The 20671-nt window shown below is 39.0% G+C and overlaps 1 protein-coding gene across 23 annotated transcripts in view; it reads left to right on the top strand.

The window, feature by feature from the left end:
• R3HDM1 (R3H domain containing 1) overlaps nt 1-20671 on the top strand; it is a 198121-nt gene that overhangs the window by 58417 nt on the left and 119033 nt on the right. For all 23 annotated transcript variants that reach the window (XM_031651725.1, XM_031651740.1, XM_031651722.1 and 20 more), the window contains exons 2-3: nt 14015-14223; nt 16943-17153. In XM_031651725.1, the coding sequence (XP_031507585.1) occupies nt 16983-17153 (171 nt within the window). In that variant the 5' untranslated portion in view covers nt 14015-14223; nt 16943-16982. The remainder of the gene's footprint in view (nt 1-14014; nt 14224-16942; nt 17154-20671) is intronic.

The raw sequence follows: 20671 nt of genomic DNA on the forward strand, positions 1-20671 counted from the left end.
GAGTATTTAAAATAGTCAGAAGAACAGACACTCATTTAGCATTTACCTGTTTACATAATCACGAACCTAGCAACTGCCATTACATTGTTTTCATTTCATTTTGTAAAGCAGATTAAAATACCATTTGATGAAAGCATAGTGTGTGTTAATAGCAGTATGGCTTTGTCATAACTAGCATAGAGCTATCAGGAAAGAAAGTTAGATTTACAAGTAACAAGTTATATATATATATATATAAAGTATTCAAGAAGCAAAGAAAGATGTATAAGATGAAAATCTTCTCAGAGCTGAGTTAAATGTCATTTTCACATACAGCTCTTCCTCCTCTGAAATTATGTAGCATTGCTTGTTTCTGCATTCTTTTGATGTCTCTACTGCTTTGTATAGTTTTCATTTCTGCTCTGTGATCCCCCTCTGGTTGTAGGGGACAAAAGGTGGGAATGAAACAGAACCAACAAAATCATCATCTCTAAATCTTGCCATAACTTTCACAGCTGACCAACCCTCCTTCTGATTAATAACTGAGATCTTTAATACAGTTAATATAATTTATTTTTTCCAAACTGAGTTCCTCTAAGCCCCAGAGTACCACAAAGTACTTCAGGAAACATAAGAAAGCCTGAAGCCCAGTTAACACTGCTCTACTCATCCCCACCTTCTCACTTGAACAGAGCAAGTTTATATAATAAATATATGTTTCCATGGTCTTAGTTCTCCAGAAGCCTATATATGAATCCTACTTAACCCTTGTTTTATATTTTATGTATGTATGTTATAAAGTGACTTGGATAATATAACTCTGTCACATTATATAATATATATGATGCAAATCTGTTACATTATCTAATATATATGATGCAAATCTGTCATCTTATAAATATGCATATCATTTTATTATTATATACATAGATAAAGGGAGTTATTACTAAGATTCATGTATAGGTTTCTGGAGAACCAAGCAACCCCTAAAAGCATGTGTAAACTGTGAACATACACGTGTGAGTAAGCACATGTGACTGCTGCATTTCTGAGGAGAGGATCCTTGGGTTTAATAAGATTTTTCAAGAGGAATCCTTTCATGGCCCAAAAATAATTAAGAGTCACTGCTTTATAGTGTTTATAAATCATTGTTCAACATGCTTTGTTTATTTTAAATTTTCTCTCTTTTCATTTATTTTCAAATGCTTAGAAAGTTATGTAGCTACTTCTGCAATAGCAGACACATCAACAGAGATCACATACAGTTTTTTTGAAGTAGTTTGAAAATATACAGTGACTGATTGATTACTAGGCACATCAGATGTCAGACTTCAGCTTGGGGTCACCGAGAGAGAGAGTAGAACGTTTTTTTATTCCAGTACTTTCAGAGTGCTGGCTAAACCACAGCTTTCCTTAACAGGTAGAAAATGAATGACAACAAAAATAGAAAACTGTATGCTCCCTTGAGCTCCAGTGAGACAATTGTAAAGAAACCCATGTGTTAAATAGGAATAACTACTAAAACAATTTGATCTGGTAGACATAGCTGGGAAATAAAGCCACAAAAAAAATCAAGTCTGAAGTGCATTAAACCCATTGAATTTTTGCATTTTGTGCAAAGCCATAGGAAGCTGAGCCAATTAAATTGGACAGGTACTTTAAAGAGAAATTGTATCTGCTAGCTCTATACATATAGTATTTAGTGTGAACTATGAGAAATTGTGAGCTTTTTAGCAGTGTTCACCCATGCCCAGCAGCAGCACCTTCAGGCTGTAAAATTGTTTTCACTTTGTTGTTTACATCCTTTTATAGAGTATGAAGGTAGATGATGGCCACTGAAAGACAGCACCTGTTCTACCTCAAGCTGTTTCTAAGCTATTTTTACTGGCCATAAAATGCTCTTTGACTGAAAGAAGAAATCAAACATTTTCGAGCCTTTTCCTTCTAACATAATCCTTAGGTGCTTTCTTGAGAGAGGGCTGTGATCCTTTGTTAGAAAAAAATGTAGTGGCAATTCAAGAAATAAAGGGTGGCACATTAGTAGTTATGAAACCGAATGTCTACCAATTGTAACCTAAATTAAAATCCCATAAAGGAAACAGATTTTTTGGTGTAGGAAGGAAATAGGTCATGTTAGATCTACTGATTCAAATGCTAGAGAATGTGAAGTTTCACATTTTAAGCCATCAAAGAACCATTAGGTGGATTAATGTGCCAGGAGCCCAGCATGAATTTTGCTTTGATGATAGAGCTTTGTACCTTTAAGACCTGTAAAGGATTTTCCTTGTGACCCTATGATAAAAATGAAATGTTGGTCATGGGTAAAAAGTACAGAGATAGATGTTCATTTAGTCATATATTAGTAGTGTAGAGAAAAATATATCAAGTAAAATCAAATTTTGAAAGCATGGAGGAAACACCGCATCAGAGTCTAGCTAAAATACCATAAGACTGAGGGTTTCTTATAAACAGTCCAACACTTGCCAAAGTCTGTAAAGCAAATGCCTACTCATTGATGGCATTCTGAATGGCTAAATTTTAGAAATCAAGATTATGCTCATAATGATGTTTACCTTTACTTATGAACTACCAACATTATCATGCTGTGAATGTAGCACAAAATACATGAAAGAATATAACCTAATGAAACTAGATTATGCACCCACAATGACTTTTGACACTAATGTGCAGTTAGGCCAGATAAGTCCTACACAAGACTGCCCTCACTTCAGCCACCAGACCACCCTTCTGATCAGCTGGCTACGAATTTGGAGGTTCCCTCGGGTTTAATTGACTAGAATAACTCACAATTAGACTCACCATTAGAGCTTTATTATGCCAAAAGAATACAAATCAGAACTAGCCAAAAGGAGAGACACACAGGGTAAGGTCTGGGCAAGTCCCAAATGCAAAGCTTTTGTTCTCTCCCCGTGAGGTCAAGATGTATTGTCTTTCCTGCACATTGGCATTTGTTAATTTGCAGAGCAATTTGCAGACAATCAGGGAGGCTCACCCAAGCTTCAGTGTTAAGAGTTTTTATTGGGATCGCATTACATTGGCATGATTAATTGAATCATTGGCCATGCAATTGAATTCAATATCTAGCCTCACTACCTTCCTTGGAAGTCAGACTGATTATCACATTCCTCAAAGTCCCAACTTTCTAATTAACATGTTTAGTCTTCCCAGCCAATCCCCATCCGGAATCACCATCTTAACATAAAGTATCCACCATGAGTAACTGCATTAGCGTACACTATCAGGACCCACCATGAATGACAAAGGCATTTCCATCAGTCCAGAAATCCCAAAAATTTAGAAGCTGCCTACCCAGGGACAAAGGTCAGCCAAATTTTCTATTACACAATATCTTACTTTCCAATTATTGATAATGTCTTTGGTATACCCTATATGAGAAGTAATTTACTTTTATGGTAATTATATATGAGATAACTCTGAGGTCAAGACTGAATAAGTGATCTTTCTCCTTCTGACCAGTTCCCTTTAGCTGATTTTGTACCTTAAAAGCATCTCTAAGCAGATCACTTTTAAAAGAATGAATCAGCTGGGCGCGGTGGCTCACGCCTGTAATCCCAGCACTTTGGGAGGCCGAGGCGGGCGGATCACAAGGTCAGGAGATAGAGACCATCCTGGCTAACACAGTGAAACCCCATTTCTACTAAAAGTACAAAAAATTAGCCATGCGTGGTGGCTCGTGCCTGTAGTCCCAGATACTTGGGAGGCTGAGCAGGAGAATGGCGTGTGAGAGGAGCAGAGCTTGCAGTGAGCCGAGATTGCACTACTGCACTCCAGCCTGGGCGACAGTGCATGACTCCGTCTCAAAAAAAATAAATAAATAAAAGAATGAATTATTTTTTAAAAAATGAATTGTAACCAATTCAAGATGGAAACAAACAAAAAAAATCTACATTTTCTGTTACTGCCTGTTAAGTTATCCTGTCACGTCCTTATTATCTATGGCTCAATTTCCAGGAATCCAAACCTTTTGAATGTTCTTTGCTGTTTATTTCTTAGAACATGACTAGATGTTAATACGAGTTTGGGGTTTTCTTTCCTCCATGTAGTGTTTTTTTTTATTATTACTATTATTTTTTATTTTTTAAGAGGCAGGGTCTTGCTCTGTCATCCAGACTGGAATGCAGTGGCACTATTGTAGTTTACTGCACCCTCAAACTCCTGAGCCCAAGGGATCCTTTCTTGTGGTAGCCGGGACTACAGGCGTGTGCCACCGTAGTCTACCTCCGTGTAGTCTTTTTTTTTTTTTTCTTTTTGAGATGGAGTCTCACTCTGTCGCCCTGGCTGGCGTGCAGTGGCGCCATCTTGGCTCACTGCAACCTCTACCTCCTGGATTCAAGCAATTCTCCTGCTTCAGCCTTCCAAGTAGCTGGGATTACAGGTGCCTGCTACCATGCCCGGCTAATTTTTGTATTTTTAGTAGAGATGGGGTTTCACCATGTTGGCCAGCCTGGTCTCGAACTCCTGACCTCAAGTGATCCACCCACCTCAGCCTCCCAAAGTGCTGGTATTACAGGCGCGAGCCACCACTCCCGGCCCTCTGTGTAGTCTTTAAAAGAGATTTTACCTCGTTCCAATCGGATCATATTACACCATGAGTTATTTATTTCAATCCTGCATTTAGCACATACATAGGGAGCTCTCAATATAACCCTGGACTATGGTAGGTTCAGAATTAAGGCAAAATACATTTTACCCTCACTAGGGCTATATTAGGAGATCATTAACTTCAGGTTTAGAGTTACATTAATGGCCCTGACTTTCTTGCATTGTCTCTTACCTACATCTGCCAATATCTCAACCCCTTTAGAATCTTACCAGGTTATCCCCAGGATTATCCAGGATCTCCTCATGAGTTCAAGAATAGCCCTTTCATGAGCTTCCAGTTTTGTCTTTCTCTAACCCACTGCCCACTACCATTTTGCTAGTGTTTGCCATGAATTAGCTCATGTCCTTGCCAAAAGTTGTATCTCTCAGTGTACCCAACATCTTTAGTCTTCAGGATATCATATTCTCTAGAATTTCTTTTTTTTTTTTTTTTTGAGACAGAGTCTCGCTCTGTCACCCAGGCTGGAGTGCAGTGGCACAGTCTCAGCTCACTGCCGTCTGCACCTCCCGGGTTCAAGCGATTCTCATGCAACAGCCTCCCACGTAGGTGGGATTACAGGCACGCGCCACCACACCCAGCTAATTTTTGTATTTTTAGTAGAGATGAGGTTTTGCCATGTTGGCCAGCCTCGTCTCACTCTTCTGACCTCAAGTGATCCACCTGCCTCAGCCTCCGAAAGTCCTGGGATTACAGGCATGAGCCACTGCGTCTGACCTTCTCTAGAATTTTCTATGTACCAGCACCATGCCATCCTCAGAGAAGCTGGGCAAGCCTTTCCCCCGCTTCTGTGGTGGGCACAGGAGCTGCTTGTCTCCCACATCTCCCCTGCTTTGGTTCTCCTGTGAAAACACTTCCTTTAGCTTTTGCTTTGATTTAAACTAGGATCGCTGCTACATTAAGGTATATGTATAGTTCTTTTAGTACTCTAGCATTCCTAATTTCCAAGTTTTTATGTTTTGATTTGGCATTTTTAATTACGTTTCTTAAGCTACTATACCATACAGTGATAAAAAGTCAGATCTGGAAATGACTGTGAAAAAAACATTTAGCCTATTCCATAGACAAGTAGCATCTGAACTTTCTCATTTGCGTCACTCTCGCTCATTACAATCCCCTCAGTCAAAGAATTAGAGAAACCCCCAGTCTTGTTAGTCTACAGACTTCTTGGAAGGACTGTGCCAAAACAGTCCTGAATGTTGGTGTTGGCCTTAATGATCCACCCCTTAGTGACTCACTCACCATTCTCCACAAGCTGTGCAGCCATCCCAGCTCCCTCACTTCTAGCGAATAGGTTCTGGGTAAAATAGAAGAAATTTATTAGGTATGAATTCCCTCCTTTTCCTGCCACATTCCCTTCAGTTTCTGAGGATAATGAATACACTTCAGGCTTATTCACCAGTTTGTGCTTCTGATAACATTTTCTCATTTCATCCCACTTCAGATTTTCCTTCTTACTACCTTTCTTTCCTCCTAAACCTCTAGCCTCTCCCTGTCTTTCCTTACTGGCTTCTGTGGCCTACACACTTTTTCATTATGACAACCTTCCTCTAACTTCGCATCTCCTGCTAACTTTGTTACCAAATCATGTATACTCTTTGTGATCTTCCACTTTCCTCCTCAGTTCTTCAGGGGTCAGTGTTCCCTAGGGATTCTATCCCACACCCACTCTTTTCAATGAAGGCTTGTGGGCAACTTCATTGACACTGATAACTCAAAACTTCAATCTATATAGTGATTCTCCACCAAAAAATAACATTAACTGACTTCTTTCCTGAGCTCCAAGTGTATATATCCAATTTTCTGTTAGATTTCTCCACCTAAATGTCCTGAAGACACCTTAAAATTAACTATGCAAAACCAAAGTCATCTTTCTGCCATCAAATCCATTTTCCTCCCAGTTGTATTTCCTATAGTTAGTGGTAGCAAGCACTACCTGCACCTTCAGTGTGTCCTCTCATAACTCTACCAACTCTCACGGCCCTTACCTTTTCCCTGACCACTCCTATATTGAATTGGCTTCCCCCAGTTAGTTACTTTCTGTTATATTAATCTATTCATTTCTACGTGAAGTACAAGTAGTGGCTGATACCAAGGGCTCTGGAACCAACACTACCTGAGTTCAGATCTTAACTCTACCCCTTACTAGTCTTGCTACTGCTTAATCTTCCTCTGCCTCAGTTTCCTCATCTACAAACTATATAATACTGCTTTTATGGGGATTAAATGAATTAATATACTTAAAGCATTGGGAATAGTGCTTAGTAAATAATAAGTAACTTTTTAAGGGTTTGCTGTTAATATTACCGGTTTCACAGCACATACTGCTATCAGTAATTACCTTGTATATTTTGTCTCTGCACTAGAATGTAAGCATTTTAGGTTCTAGGATCCCATCTGCTTAGTTCACTCATGTATACCTATTACCTAGAACAGTGCTCTCTGTACATAGTATCCAGTCTGGAGATTGAATGAATGGAATATCTTTTCTCCTTTTCAGCGTTCACCTTTTAATTCTTTGTGTAAACTCTAGTCACTGTCCATCCAAACTGTCAACATTTTGTTTGCTAGAACAGGGTTAATCTATATTGTAGCTAAAATCATTCTCCCTGGCTTCTCTTAAAATGTGTTCCTCTATTACTCAAGCTTCCTGTTCCTCCTGGGATCAGTACTAAGTTTCTTCTTTTCTCTTTTTCTTTTTGAGAGGGAGTCTAGTTCTGTCGCCCAGGCTGGAGTACAGCAGTGCAATCTCAGCTCACTGCAACCTCTGCCTCCTGGGTTCCAGGGATTCTCCTACCTTAGCCTCCCGAGTAACTGGGATTACAGGTGCGCACCATCACGCCAGGCTAATTTTTGAATTTTGGTAGAGACGGGGTTTCACCATGTTGGCCAGGCTGGTCTCGAACTCCTGACCTTAAGTGATCCACCTGCCTCAGCTTCCCAAAGTGCTGGGATTACAGGCATGAGCCACCGCGCCCAGCCTAATACTAAGTTTCTAATCTTAATTTCAAATATATCCACATTTTTTAATGTTATTCTCATTTATTTTTAGGACATTTTAAATGAAAAATGTCATAAGCAAAAAAGGAGCATTATAACACTCACTACTTACCACTCAGACTTAATAATTGCCAACCTTTGTTATATTGGCTGGAGATCTTTTTTAAAAATAAAATAGGCTGGGCGCGGTGGCTCACGCCTGTAAACCCAGCACTTTGGGAGGCTGAGGCAGGCGGATCACGAGGTCAGGAGATCGAGACCATCCTGGCTAACACAGTGAAACCCCGTCTCTACTAAAAATACAAAAAATTAGCTGGGAGCGGTGGTGGGCACCTGTAGTCCCAGCTACTCCGGAGGCTGAGGCAGGAGAATGGCGTGAACCCGGGAGGTGGAGCTTGCAGTGAGCTGAGATCGCGCCACTGACCTCTAATCTGGACCTGGACGACAGAGCGAGACTCTGTCTCAAAAAAAAAATAAAATAAATAAAATAAAATAATACAGATGTGATTTGAAGTCCCTTCTCTGTTTTAACCAATCCCTTTCATTTCCCTCTCCAGAGGTAGTTACTAACCTGAAATAGGTATATACCCTTCCCATCCATGCTTGTGTGGTTTTTAAATTTTTATATTCGTTACATTGAGTTCATAGAGTTACACAGAGTTCATTCTGCTTTTTGACTAAACATTCTGACATTCTTTGAACTTATGTTTGTACCTATAGTTTTAGTTCATTTCATTTTAATCGTTTCATGGTATCATGCAACGTGAATATGCCACAGTTGATTTTACTTTAAAAAGAAAAAACCAATTTTCCTATTAATACGTTTGGTCTTTCCCATTCTTTGCTTTTAAATAAAACAATGCAGTGAATATTTTTGTACATGTCCCTTTGTATAAGGTGTTTCCGTAGGGTGCATCTACACCATGAGTGGAAATGTGGAGCCAGAGGATATGTGGGATTTAAAATTCATTTGATAGCACAAATTGTTTTCTAAAGTGGATCACAGTGTATGAGAGGCCCAGTATCTTCCCCATTTCTCCACTCAGAATGCAGCACATTCATGTAACACCTTACCTCTCCATATAACTTTTTCCCTAAAAGTAATTTGTTTCATATAGTCTTACAAGACTTCAATAATAAATTATTCAACTACCAAAAGTCTTTCCGTCTTGCTTATAATGTCCTCCTAAAGTTATTATTTATATTAGTTGATAAGTGTCATCATTAACCTCTTCAGGATTTAACAAACTCTTTGAGGTCAAGGGAGTTCATTCTCTTTACTCTTTTTAAATTTAGCTGATATTCATTAAAGCTATAGTGCCTTCTGTGGTTATTTGGCAAATTTTTGTTAGATGACAGTAACTGTTTACAAATCACATACACATTTAACATTTTGAAATGTCAGTGCTTATATTCTTGTTCAAGTGACTGACAAAGTGACTGCAAATGTGAATTTCCACTATTTCTAAATACAGCATAAACAGTGCTCTTTGCCTTTCTTTCTAGAGGCATTTGACCAGTTTGGTTGTGCCCATTTATAACCTCAGGTAGAACTTGATATGGGGATATGGGTTGCTTTTGTGCATTTGATTTTCTTTATAGATGTGCCTGCCTGGTTATATTTCTGTCTCTAAGAGAAAAAGCATAACATATTATGTAATGAAACGGGATTGGAGAGCTAGATAGTGATAAGGAAGCAACAACCCATATTTTAAGACTTTGCCAAATTCTGTTCAGATAACATCAATAATGTAATTCTTTTTCCCCTAAATATTTTTGTGAAAAATATTTTTACCTATAGGAGTGAGATTTATTTCCCACATATAAATTAACAAATGATTTTTAAATATTGTGTTATCCTAGAGTAAATTGACTTTCCTTGTGTGAAATTTGAATATTTATTGTTGGGGCTACCTAACTTTTCAGTTCTTTTGTGTTATGAAACCAAAACTTAGACCCCAAGTATAATAAAGTGATATTTTGAATTGTCAGTATCAATATTGCATTTTTGTTGTTAATACTTCTAACTAAAATTTTCACTGGAGAAACTACTTGTCTTTAAACTTCGTATATACTAGTTTGCCCTTGAAAGTGTTGATCCTAATTCTGCCTTGCTTTGTTACATAGAGGAAGGTATTTAATCATGCATATTTATCATTTGTAAGCTACTGCCTTCGCATTGTTCCTTAGCCACAAACTCTGAATCCTTATTGCCACCCAAGTTTGCATAGTTGGTACTCATCATCACAAGTGATAGGAGGATTAAGAGAAACAGAATGGTTGTATAATTCCTGGCAGTTCTGATAGTTTAGTAGTAATTACTCCTGGTGACCATTAATACAAAGTTAATAGTACTATCTTCTTGTATACAAAAAAAAGTACATAACTCCTCTTCATGTGAAAAGAATAAATTTACTTTGTTTTAAGTCTAGTACAAAGGAGTTACCATGTCATAATTACTCTTAAAATAAAAGTGCTCCGTAAACACAAATTGTCCCTCTTCTTGGTACCTACAGATGATGATACAGTATTGCAGGTAAGAGCCTGAAATGGAGTACTAGTCTGTCCAATTCAAATCCTGGTTTCCATACTTACTGGCTGTGTGAGGTTGGACAAATTATTTTTTTATGTGCCTTAGTTTCCTAATCTGTTGCAGTACAGAGTGATAATGGGACATACTTCTTAGAACTGTAGTGTGAGTTTTAAATGAATTCATTATGAAAAATACTACCACAGGGCCAGGCACATGGTAAATATATATATTAGTATTTGGTTTTGGTGGAGCTGTTTGTATTCTTTTGTAGCTTACCTATTCCTGTCATTTCCCGATCCTTTTCTTTCCCTTGATTTACAAGACCTTTTTTACTTTCAACATTTTGACCCTTTTGTGTTGGAAATAGTTCATATGTATCATCTGCCTTTTGTTTATGTTCTATTTTATTATATAGAAATTTTAAAACTTTGTTCTAAGCTTTATAACTATTTACCTTTGATGGCTTGTAGATTTTACTGTCACACCTGGGAAGGATTTCCCACCCAAAAATCATAAAAAGATTTCCTTTATATCCTTGTAGATTCATAGATTTACTTTTTTAAGGTTATGATCTTTAATTTTATCTGTAATTTCCTTTCATTTATGGTTTCAGGTACATGCCATCCTTTTTGTGCATATGTAAACATACATGTGGCCTTTCTCTGGTTATCTACCTGGTAGCACAGGAATTATATGTAAGCACATCTCTGACTTGTCCCTAATAAATAGCATGTTGACAGTTAGAATAATTTTTTTGAAGTTGAATATGAATTTTGAGCTCGTATATCCATCTAAGGTTGACAAAGATTCTGAAAAATTCAGTTTTTTAATTTCAGTAATAGTGGGAACTGAGATATATACTTAATGAATGCCTACATTTTGTTCATTTTTTTTCTCTAAGTTGTCTTAGAGAAAAATTTTGTAAGTTCCTCGGTATCTTTCACTTACTGTACAACTATTTATTATATTAAGACAGTACATTTAATGGACTTCTAAATGTTGTATTAGAGACATGATGTGCCATGTCTATCTTGTAGCTTTCTATACTTGACACCCACGTGCCCACACAACCTTTGGCAAACTGAGAAGTGTAGGCTTCATGGGTTTACCAAAAAGGGTTTGTTTTTGTTTTTCCAGTGAGTACCAAAAGCTGAAACACATCCCTTTTACTTGAAGATTTGGGGAGGGAAAACATTTTTATTTCAAACAAGTTCATTAGATGGGCAGAATGGCTCACACCTGTAATCCCAGCACTTTGGGAGGTTGGGACAGGGGGATTATTACTTGAGTGCAGGAATTTGAGACCAGCCTGTGCAAAATAGCAAGACCCCATCTCTACAAAAACAATTTAAAAATTAGCTGGGCATAGTGGCGTGCGCCTGTAGTCACAGTTACTCAGGAAGCCAGAGTGGAAAGATAGCTTGAGCCTCAAAGGTCAAGGCTGCAATGAGTCAGGATTGTGCCACTGAACTCCAACCTGGGTGACAGAGTGAGACCTTGTCTCTAAAAAATTAAAATTAAAAATTAAACAAGTGCCTTAATATTTTGGAGAAGAATGCAAAGTTCATATATATATTTTTTTTCTTTTTTGTAAAGATAGGGTTTGCTATGTTGCCCAGGCTTGTCTTGAACTCCTGGTCTCAAGTGATCCTTCCACCTCCACCTCCCAAAGTCCTGAGATTACAGGCCTGAGCCACTACACCCAACAGTTTCTATGAATTTTTAATATTCAATTAGAAGCCTTCAAATGAGAGCCATACACAAAAATGCAAAGCCACTTGTGCACAGTGGTAGGCCTCCTATCAGTCTACTGTTGTGTAGGGGTAGGGATCAGGACACAGCAAAATCAGGCTTAGCCAACTGCTCATCTAAAGGCATTCTGACCAGGGAAGAGAGCTAACATTTTTGGAGGGCCTGCCCTGTGAGAGAGGCTGTGGTCGGTTCTACATTTAAATCAGTCAGTTCTCACAACAAACCTAGAATCTAGATATTCTTTTTTCCACTTTGCAGATCAGAAAACTGCAGCTCAGAGAGATTATTTACCGAACATATAACTAGCAGAGCTGGAATTTAAACCAATATCTAATGTTAGTGCACTTCTCTTTCTTTTGCCATTTCGATATGCCATTGACTCCTTCCCAGGCAATAAGTGGTGTGGCATATTAGCAAGTTTTGGTCACACATACTGGTTGTGTGACTTTGAAGACGTCATTTGACTTCTAGGCAATAATAACTTGAATGCTGAATTGGACTAGGTGATCTCTCAGGTTCTTTGGGGTTTCATGGGACCTTGGGATTCTAAGAGGATCTTCTAAGGTGTTCACCTCTTCGATTTTGCCCCTTCCTCACTCTCCCCTGCAGCTATTGCCTTATTTATTTCTTCAGTGGATTAAAAGCCTTACTTTTATGGAATTACAAAATTAAGAGATTCACGATTAAATTGTAAAGTCACTTTACAAAGAACACAAATAATTTGGTTGCTTAGTGAATGCTGCCATCTTGTGTCTACCATTTTATGAGCTAAAAAGCTAAAATTGAGAAAAAATACTTGAAGGATTTTTTTTGTTTTGTTTTTGGTGTAACTGAAAACAATCATTTGATGTAGTGGCTGGAGAATCTTGGTCAGATTGAGATGACACAGTATCAATTTAAAGTTTTTTGACATTTGTTTTTGATACCCCCTTTTCTATTATCCTTGTGTCAAACATTGTGAAAACTAATATAAGGTTATATCTGGTTCCAAGTGATTGTGTTTCAAAATGGTTTTTGAAGAGTTAGTATAAAACGTGAGTTACTCTATAGTGCATGCTTGGCTGTCTTGGTATTAGGTCTCTTGGTGCTTAGACCTCATTATATGCATATATGTATGCTTATTTCACCTTAAAATTGTACTGTCCTGTTTATTGACAGCAAAAATGTCAAAGGACAATGGAAGAGGTATATAATCTTTTTAGAGTTGTTTACTTGCTAGGCTATATTCATTCATACCGAATAAATATGAAATGAAACTGACTTCAAAAATATGACATGGAGAACATTTTGCATTTGGGGTTTGTTTTGTTTTTGCCTGCCATCCAGACTGGAGTGCATGAGTAGCATGATCATAGCTAACTGTAACCCCCAACTAAAGCTGTTCTCCCACCTCAACCTCGTAAGTAACTAGGACTACAGGTGCACACCCGTACACCCAGCTAATTTTTTAATTTTTGTGGAGATGGGGTCGCATTGTGTTGCCCATGCTAGTCTTGAGCCCCTGGGCTCAAGTGATCCTCCTGCCTTGGCTTCCCAAAGTGCTGGGATTATAGGCATGAGCCACGGCACCCAGCCAACTTTTTTTTTTTTTTTTTTTTTTAAGAACAATGTGGGATTCATTAAAAATGTTCAATGGCTTATTATTTTTGTTTTATTTTTTCTGTTGTATTTTTTTAAATCTAGAATGTTATTACTGTTCAGAATTAGAGTCTTAAGTCCGTAGAGTAACAGCTCTAGAAGATAACTCTAAAAATGATGGTTCTTGGAGTTAAAGTGTTTCTGATTGTGATCTTTTTTCTGTCTCCTTATCTATAGATACTATCTCAATTATAACTCTGACTGCATTGTAGCTTCTCAGTACATATCACTTTCCTTCCTCTTCTCTCTTCTGCTTTTAACTAATCAATCCTCTTGGCCTCAGTGATTTATTCAGGTTCACATAGCTAATACATGTTAGAATTCATTGTTACTCAGTGTTCTGACTTTTGTTTCAGAAAATATATAATAAAAACAACTGACAGTAATATTTTTAATTTCTCAGTTTCATGTGGAGTATTCCATTTCCCTTGGCCATTTTGTTAAAATAGTTTCTTTTGTTTTCATTTTAGGCCACGGAAAGGTATGATATATTTGATCCAAGACAGTCCATTCCAGTCCGGGAATCTACAGTGGTGACAAGGACATGGGACTCCTCCTGCCAGATTACAGATGGTTCACTACAGTTGACATCCTGGCTGACAACTGTGAAAAAGAACCTTGGATTATTTTTTTTTTTTTTTCTGGGACACCACAATCCCAAATCCAAAGGACGCATCAGGTAATACCTGCCTGTCATTCAGAAAAACATATTTCTTTTTCTTGCAAAATCTTACCTATAAAAAGCAAGAAGCCGGCCGGGCGTGGTGGCTCACACCTGTAATCCCAGCACTTTGGGAGTCCGAGGTGGGCGGATCAGAAGGTCAGGAGATCGAGACCATCCTGGCTAACACGGTGAAACCCCGTCTCTACTAAAAATACAAAAAAAAATTAGCCGGGCGTGGTGGCGGGCACCTGTAGTCCCAACTACTCGGGAGGCTAAGGCAGTAGAATAGTGTGAACCCGGAAGGCAGAGCTTGCAGTGAGCCGAGATGGCGCCACTGCACTCCAGCCTGGGCGACAGAGCAAGACTCCGTCTCAAAAAAAAAAAAAATAAGCAAGAAGCCAGTGTTTTCAGTAACTCCCCCACTCTGTCCCCACTTTGCAGTTGTTTGTTTTCAGAATGAAACAATTAACTTTGTTATGGGTTATAGTTCAGGAAGACATCGTTTTTTTTTTTAATTCAGTTCAGTCTGTGACTTTAGGATCTACTTCTCTTTGGCTTTTTTAACTTTTCAGCTGTATTTATCAATTCCTAAAATCTATTTATTTATTTATTTATTTATTTATTGAGACGGAGTCTCACTCTGTCACCCAGGCTGGAGTGCAGTGGCACAATCTTGGCTCACTGCAACCTCCGCCTCCCAGGTTCAAGCAATTCTCCTGCCTCAGCCCCCCGAGTAGCTGGGACTACAGGCATGCAGGCACGTGCCACCATGCCTGGCTAATTTTTGTACTTTTAATAAAGATAGGGTTTAGCCATGTTGGCCAAGCTGGTCTCAAACTCCTGGCCTCAAGTCATCCGCCTGCCTCAGCCTCCTAAAGCACTGGGATTACAGGTGTGAACCACCGCACCTGGCCCTAAAATCCATTTAGATATTTAATTGCAAAACATTCTTTCGGGAAATGAACTTTTGAATTTTTCAAATTGATATAGAGAAAATAAGTTCCACTGTTTTTTTCTCCCCACAAGATTTTATTATGAAAATTTTCAGAAATATAGAAAAGTTGAAAGAATTTTACAGTGAACATCCCTGGAACCACCCCTTGATTTTACCAGTAACATTTTAGCATAGTTGCTATGACCTATGTCTGTCTATCTCTCTATATATCAATCTGTTCTTTTTTTTTAAGATGCATTTCAGAATAAGTTGTTTATATCAAGTTCTGCCATTATTGGTTTTTTTTGTTTTGTTTTGTGACAGAACCTCACTCTGTCACCCAGCCGGAGTCCAGTTGGCATGATCACAGCTCACTGGAACACACGCGTTTCGGCTTCAAGTGATTCTTGTGCCTCAGCCTCCCGAGTAGCTGCAATTACAGGCGTGTACCACCATACCTGGCTAATTTTTGTATTTTTAGTAGAGTCTTTGTTTTGCCACTTTGCCCAGGCTGGTTTTGAATTCCTGAGCTCAAGCAATCCGCCCACCTTGGCCTCACAAAGTGCTGTGATTACAGTCATGAGCCACCCCACCGGCCAAGTTCTGCTGTTTTTATTACATTTTTTGCAGCTTAAAATGACTGCTATCTTTAGCTGAATCTCTAATACATTAATCCAGTGTGAAAACATTGATTTTCTTAAACTCACTAATGACATGAAAATATACTATAATCTTATGTATTTGATTTCCTGTGGATTCCATATTCTAGAGTGCCTGGATAATATGTGTTGTTTGGCATTGAATCACTTAATTCAGGAGAGTCTTCAGTGCTTTCTTCATATTGCTGAACATATTTGTTAATCCAGATTTACAAGTGTATTTTGTAATAGAATGATACTGTTTATTTTATTTATTTATTTATTTTGAGACGGAGCCTTGCTCTGTCGCCCAGGCTGGAGTGCAGTGGCGTGATCTCAGCTCGCTGCAAGCTCTGCCTCCCGGGTTCACGCCATTCTCCTGCCTCAGCTTCCCGAGTAACTGGGACTACAGGCGCCCGCCAGCACGCCCGGCTAATTTTTTGTATTTTTAGTAGAGACGGGGTTTCACCGTATTAGCCAGGATGGTCTCGATCTTCTGACCTCGTGATCCACCCGCCTTGGACTCCCAAAGTGCTGGGATTACAGGCGTGAGCCACCACGCCCAGCCGTGACTATTTATTTTTAAATTGTTTACTTTTGGAAATATTTCAGGGTAATTTAAGAAATTTGGAATTTTAGGAATCCAGATGAAAAAGCTATTATAGATATCCCTTTGGAGGAGAAGATTTCTAATGTCTTCTAAATACACATATATAATTCTCCAGCCATTACCTTCTACCTTGATCTGGCTCATTCCTTAATGTTTCTTAAGAATTGCCACAAGTAAATGTGCATCAAAATCACCCTATATTCTTTTTTTAAATGTTATTTATGTATTAGCAACAGGGTCTTGCTATGTTGCCCAGGTGACCTCAGCCTCCTGGACTCAAGCAGTGATCCTGCCTGACTCCCAAGTAGCTGGGACTACAGCTGGGTACCACTGTGCCTGGCTCACATACTTCATATAGCTCTTTTCCCACTGTATTGTGATTTTTTTTTAATTTGGATGTATCTAGCACAAAATTATATACTCCTTGAAAGCAAGAATTTTGTTCCTGTCTATATTCAACATTATTTCTGGAACATGACAGACAGTAGGTTAGTATCATGCAGTAACTGAATGTAAAAAAGTTTAAAACTGTATTAATCTTTTTTTCTTAAGGTTTCAAGCTCCCTGTAGAATTCGAAAATAACCTTTGCTAATGAGGATGTCTGATACTGTTACTGTAAAAGATGAAACTGCAACAATGAAGGATTTGGAGGCAGAAGTGAAAGATACAACCAGAGTTGAAAATCTTATCAAATCAGAAAACTATGGGAAGATTTTGGTAGAGAAGAATGAACATTGTATTGAGAACAATATAGATCTGCAGGTAAACAGGAATTTTTCTCTGACTACAAATACTAAATATTCAGTATATATTTATGTTTATTTTCATACAAAACTCACTTCTCAGAATTCTAAAAGGGTAAGTTGACCCTTTGTGACATGCTTACTAGCTGGTTTGGGAGCCAGTTGGATTAGCTTGCTGTGAGTCTTAACTTGCTTGTATCATATAATATAATTCTTTTTATTTGTATGTGGCTAGTACATTTTTATTGGCTTTCTACTTTCTCGTTCCACCCTTTTCCTAATTACCAGTGCTATGAGAGTTTGGAAGTCTCATAGTTAAATTTTGAATTTAACCTAAGAGCTCTTAGAGGAAAGAGAAATAGAATAAAACTGCAGATGATCTATTGGCAAAAACAGCCCTCAGGGGGTTCCTCAGTCACTCAATCTGACTGACAAAACAGATTTGTGGGCTGGGGGAAGTTAATGCTTTTAATACTGTGCATGTATAATGACTTAAAACTAGCCACTGAGAAGACTTCTAATTCCAGGCATAAATGGAAACTGAGTTGATTAACAAATTGAAGATAGGTAAAAATGGTCCCAAGTAATAGCATTTCTAGTAGCATTCATTTCTTTGGTAAGGTTTTCCAGTTATCTATTTTCTCAAAATGAAGGGCTAACACTTTTAAACAATTTATTTTATTTTATTTTATTTATTTTATTTTTTTTTTTTTGAGATGGAGTCTTGCTCTGTCGCCCAGGCTGGAGTGCAGTGGCGTGATCTTGGCTCACTGCAGCCTCCCTCTCCCAGGTTCAAGCAATTCTCCTGCCTCAGCCTCCCAAGTAGCAAGGACTACATGCATGCACCCCCACACCTGGCTAATTTTTTTCTATTTTAGTAGAGATGGAGTTCCACCATGTTGCCTAGGCTGTTCTGGAACTGCTGAGCTCCGGCGATCCACCCGCCTCGGCTTCCCATAGTGCTGGGATTACAGGCACAAGCTACCGCGCCTGGCCCACAGGTTTTTTTTTTTTAATATCTCATCATTTATGAGTCAGGAAATGAAGCAAGGCTTGGGCTGAGTGAATTTTCTATTCTACAAGGTATCCAAAGAGGTCCTTTGTTGACATTTAACAGGCTAGTGGACTGCTCTGGAGCATCCCGGACTGCCTCTTGCACCTGTCTGGCACCTAGGTAGGAATGACTGGAGTGCTGGGCTCAGGTGGAATTAGAAGCACCTATTTGGCTCCTCCAACAAGATCGGTCCAAAGTAGTCAGACTTCTTATGTGGCAGCTCAGGGGTCCCAGAGAGAATGTTCCAAGAAAGCCAAGCAAAGCTGCAAGGTTTCTTTTGACGTAGGCCCAGAAGTTCCAGAACGTTACTTCAGCTATCTTCTTTTGACGACATAAGTCATTAAAGCCAGGCCAGAAGATGGGGAATTAGACCCTACCTCTCAGTAGGAAAGAATTTGTAGCCACCTTTAAACTACCACAAAAAGTTATTCAAAAAAAAATTGTTTAGGCTGGGAGTGGTGGCTGTAATCCCAGCACTTTGGGAGGCCGAGGTGAGTGGATCACAAGGTCAGGAGATTGAGACCAACCTGACCAACATGGTGAAACCCCAACTCTAGTGAAAATACAAAAAATTAGCCGGGTGTGGTGGTACGCACCTGTAGTCCCAGCTACCAGGGAGCCTGAGGGGAATTGCTTGAACCCAGGAGGCAGAGGTCACATTGAGCCAAGATCGCGCCACTGCACTCCAGCCTGGCAACAGAGCAAGACTCCGTCTCAAAAAAATAAAATTAAATTAGCCGGGCGTGGTGGCGGGCGCCTGTAGTCCCAGCTACGCCAGAGGCTGAGGCAGGAGAATGGCGTGAACGTGGGAGCGGAGCTTGCAGTGAGCCGAGATCGCGCCACTGGGGGCGACAGAGCGAGACTCCGTCTCAAAAAAAAAAAAAGAAAAAAAATTTTTTAAAATTGTTTAACAATGTTTTAATTTTGTTTTGCAATTAAAGAATTCTATTTTTGGAGATAATATTCTATCATTCTGTATGCTAAAGACTTTGAAGGCTATAAGCCAAAAATTATAGCTTTGCTTTTTTTTCTTTTGTGTTTTCTTTTTTAGCTTCACTTTTTTAAAGTAAAGAAACCTGGTTTTGAGGTGGGGGGGGTGTGCTTTTTTTTTCCTTTTAAGACGGTGTCTCACTCTGTCACCAGACTGGAGTGCAGTGACGTGACCTCGGCTTACTGCAGCCTCCGCCTCTGGGTTCAAGCGATTCTCCTGCCTCAGCCTCCCAAGTAGCTGGGACTACAGGCATGCGCCACCATGCCCAGCTAATTTTCGTATTTTTTGTACAGACAGGGTTTCACTGTGTTGGCCAGGATGGTGTCGATCTCTTGACCTCATGATCCGCCCGCCTTGGGCTCCCAAACTGCTGGGATTATAGGCGTGAGCCACCACTCCTGGCCAAGAAACCTGTTTTTAAAGGTTTTCTCATTCTTTCATTCAGTCAAAAACTGTCTTTTTTCCCTATTATGTACCAGACACCAGGTTAGACAATGATAGCAATTCCTCCAGCTATAAAAAAGCATTTAGGCCCCACTTATAGTCAAGTGGTAATCATCTAAGAAATTGAGAGGAATAACATATTTTTTTCCCAGTCATTTTTACTAATAGCACTTTTTAAAACAACAAAAAATTGCCATGCCTGTAATCAGTACACTCAGTGATGGCAGCATGCCAGTGTCCTGATTGCATCAGAGAAAATCTGCTAAAATTCTATTGCATTTGTGATTGAAATAACATTTTAGCCTCTTTTCTACACCTAATGTTTCTTCTCCTAGATCATGCTTATCAACAAGTCATTAACTTGGGTTATTGCATTTCCTACCATATCTGTTGTGTTGCCCTTGGCAGTATGCCACAAGAACATTCTGATGACCACTTTTGCATCATGACCCAGTTGTTTGTAGTATAAGAAAATTTCCCACATGACCCAAACCTTTTATTGAAAATCTCTTCTTTACCAAGGAAATACCATAGTAAACAAACATGGGTATGGTCTTTAACCTCATGTTTCCTATAGCGTAGTGACTGTAACGATTTGGGAGGAAGGAAAAAGCAAATGTGAGAATTTATTTTATGTTAATCTGGTGAATGCCATATTCATTTTTTATTCAAATATTTATTAATAATTTACTACATGGGGTGGGCGCGGTGGCTCACGCCTGTAATCCCAGCACTTTGGGAGGCCAAGGTGGGCAGGTCACGAGGTCAGGAGTTCGAGACCGGCCTGACTAACATGGTGAAACACCGTCACTACTAAAAACACAAAAAAATTAGCTGGGCATGGTGGTGCACACCTGTAATCCCAGCTACTTGGGAGGCTGAGGCAGGAGAATCACTTGAACCTGGGAGGTGGAGGTTGCAGTGAACTGAGATCATGCCACTGCACTCCAGCCTAGGTGACAGAGTGAGACTCTGTCTCAAAATAATAATAATAATAATGTATTATATGTAAGAATACTGACTCTACTTTGAGCTTTTGAGGCCCAAG

This window comes from Papio anubis, chromosome 10, assembly GCF_008728515.1.
Source record: "Papio anubis isolate 15944 chromosome 10, Panubis1.0, whole genome shotgun sequence".
NCBI classification, from domain to species: domain Eukaryota; kingdom Metazoa; phylum Chordata; class Mammalia; order Primates; family Cercopithecidae; genus Papio; species Papio anubis.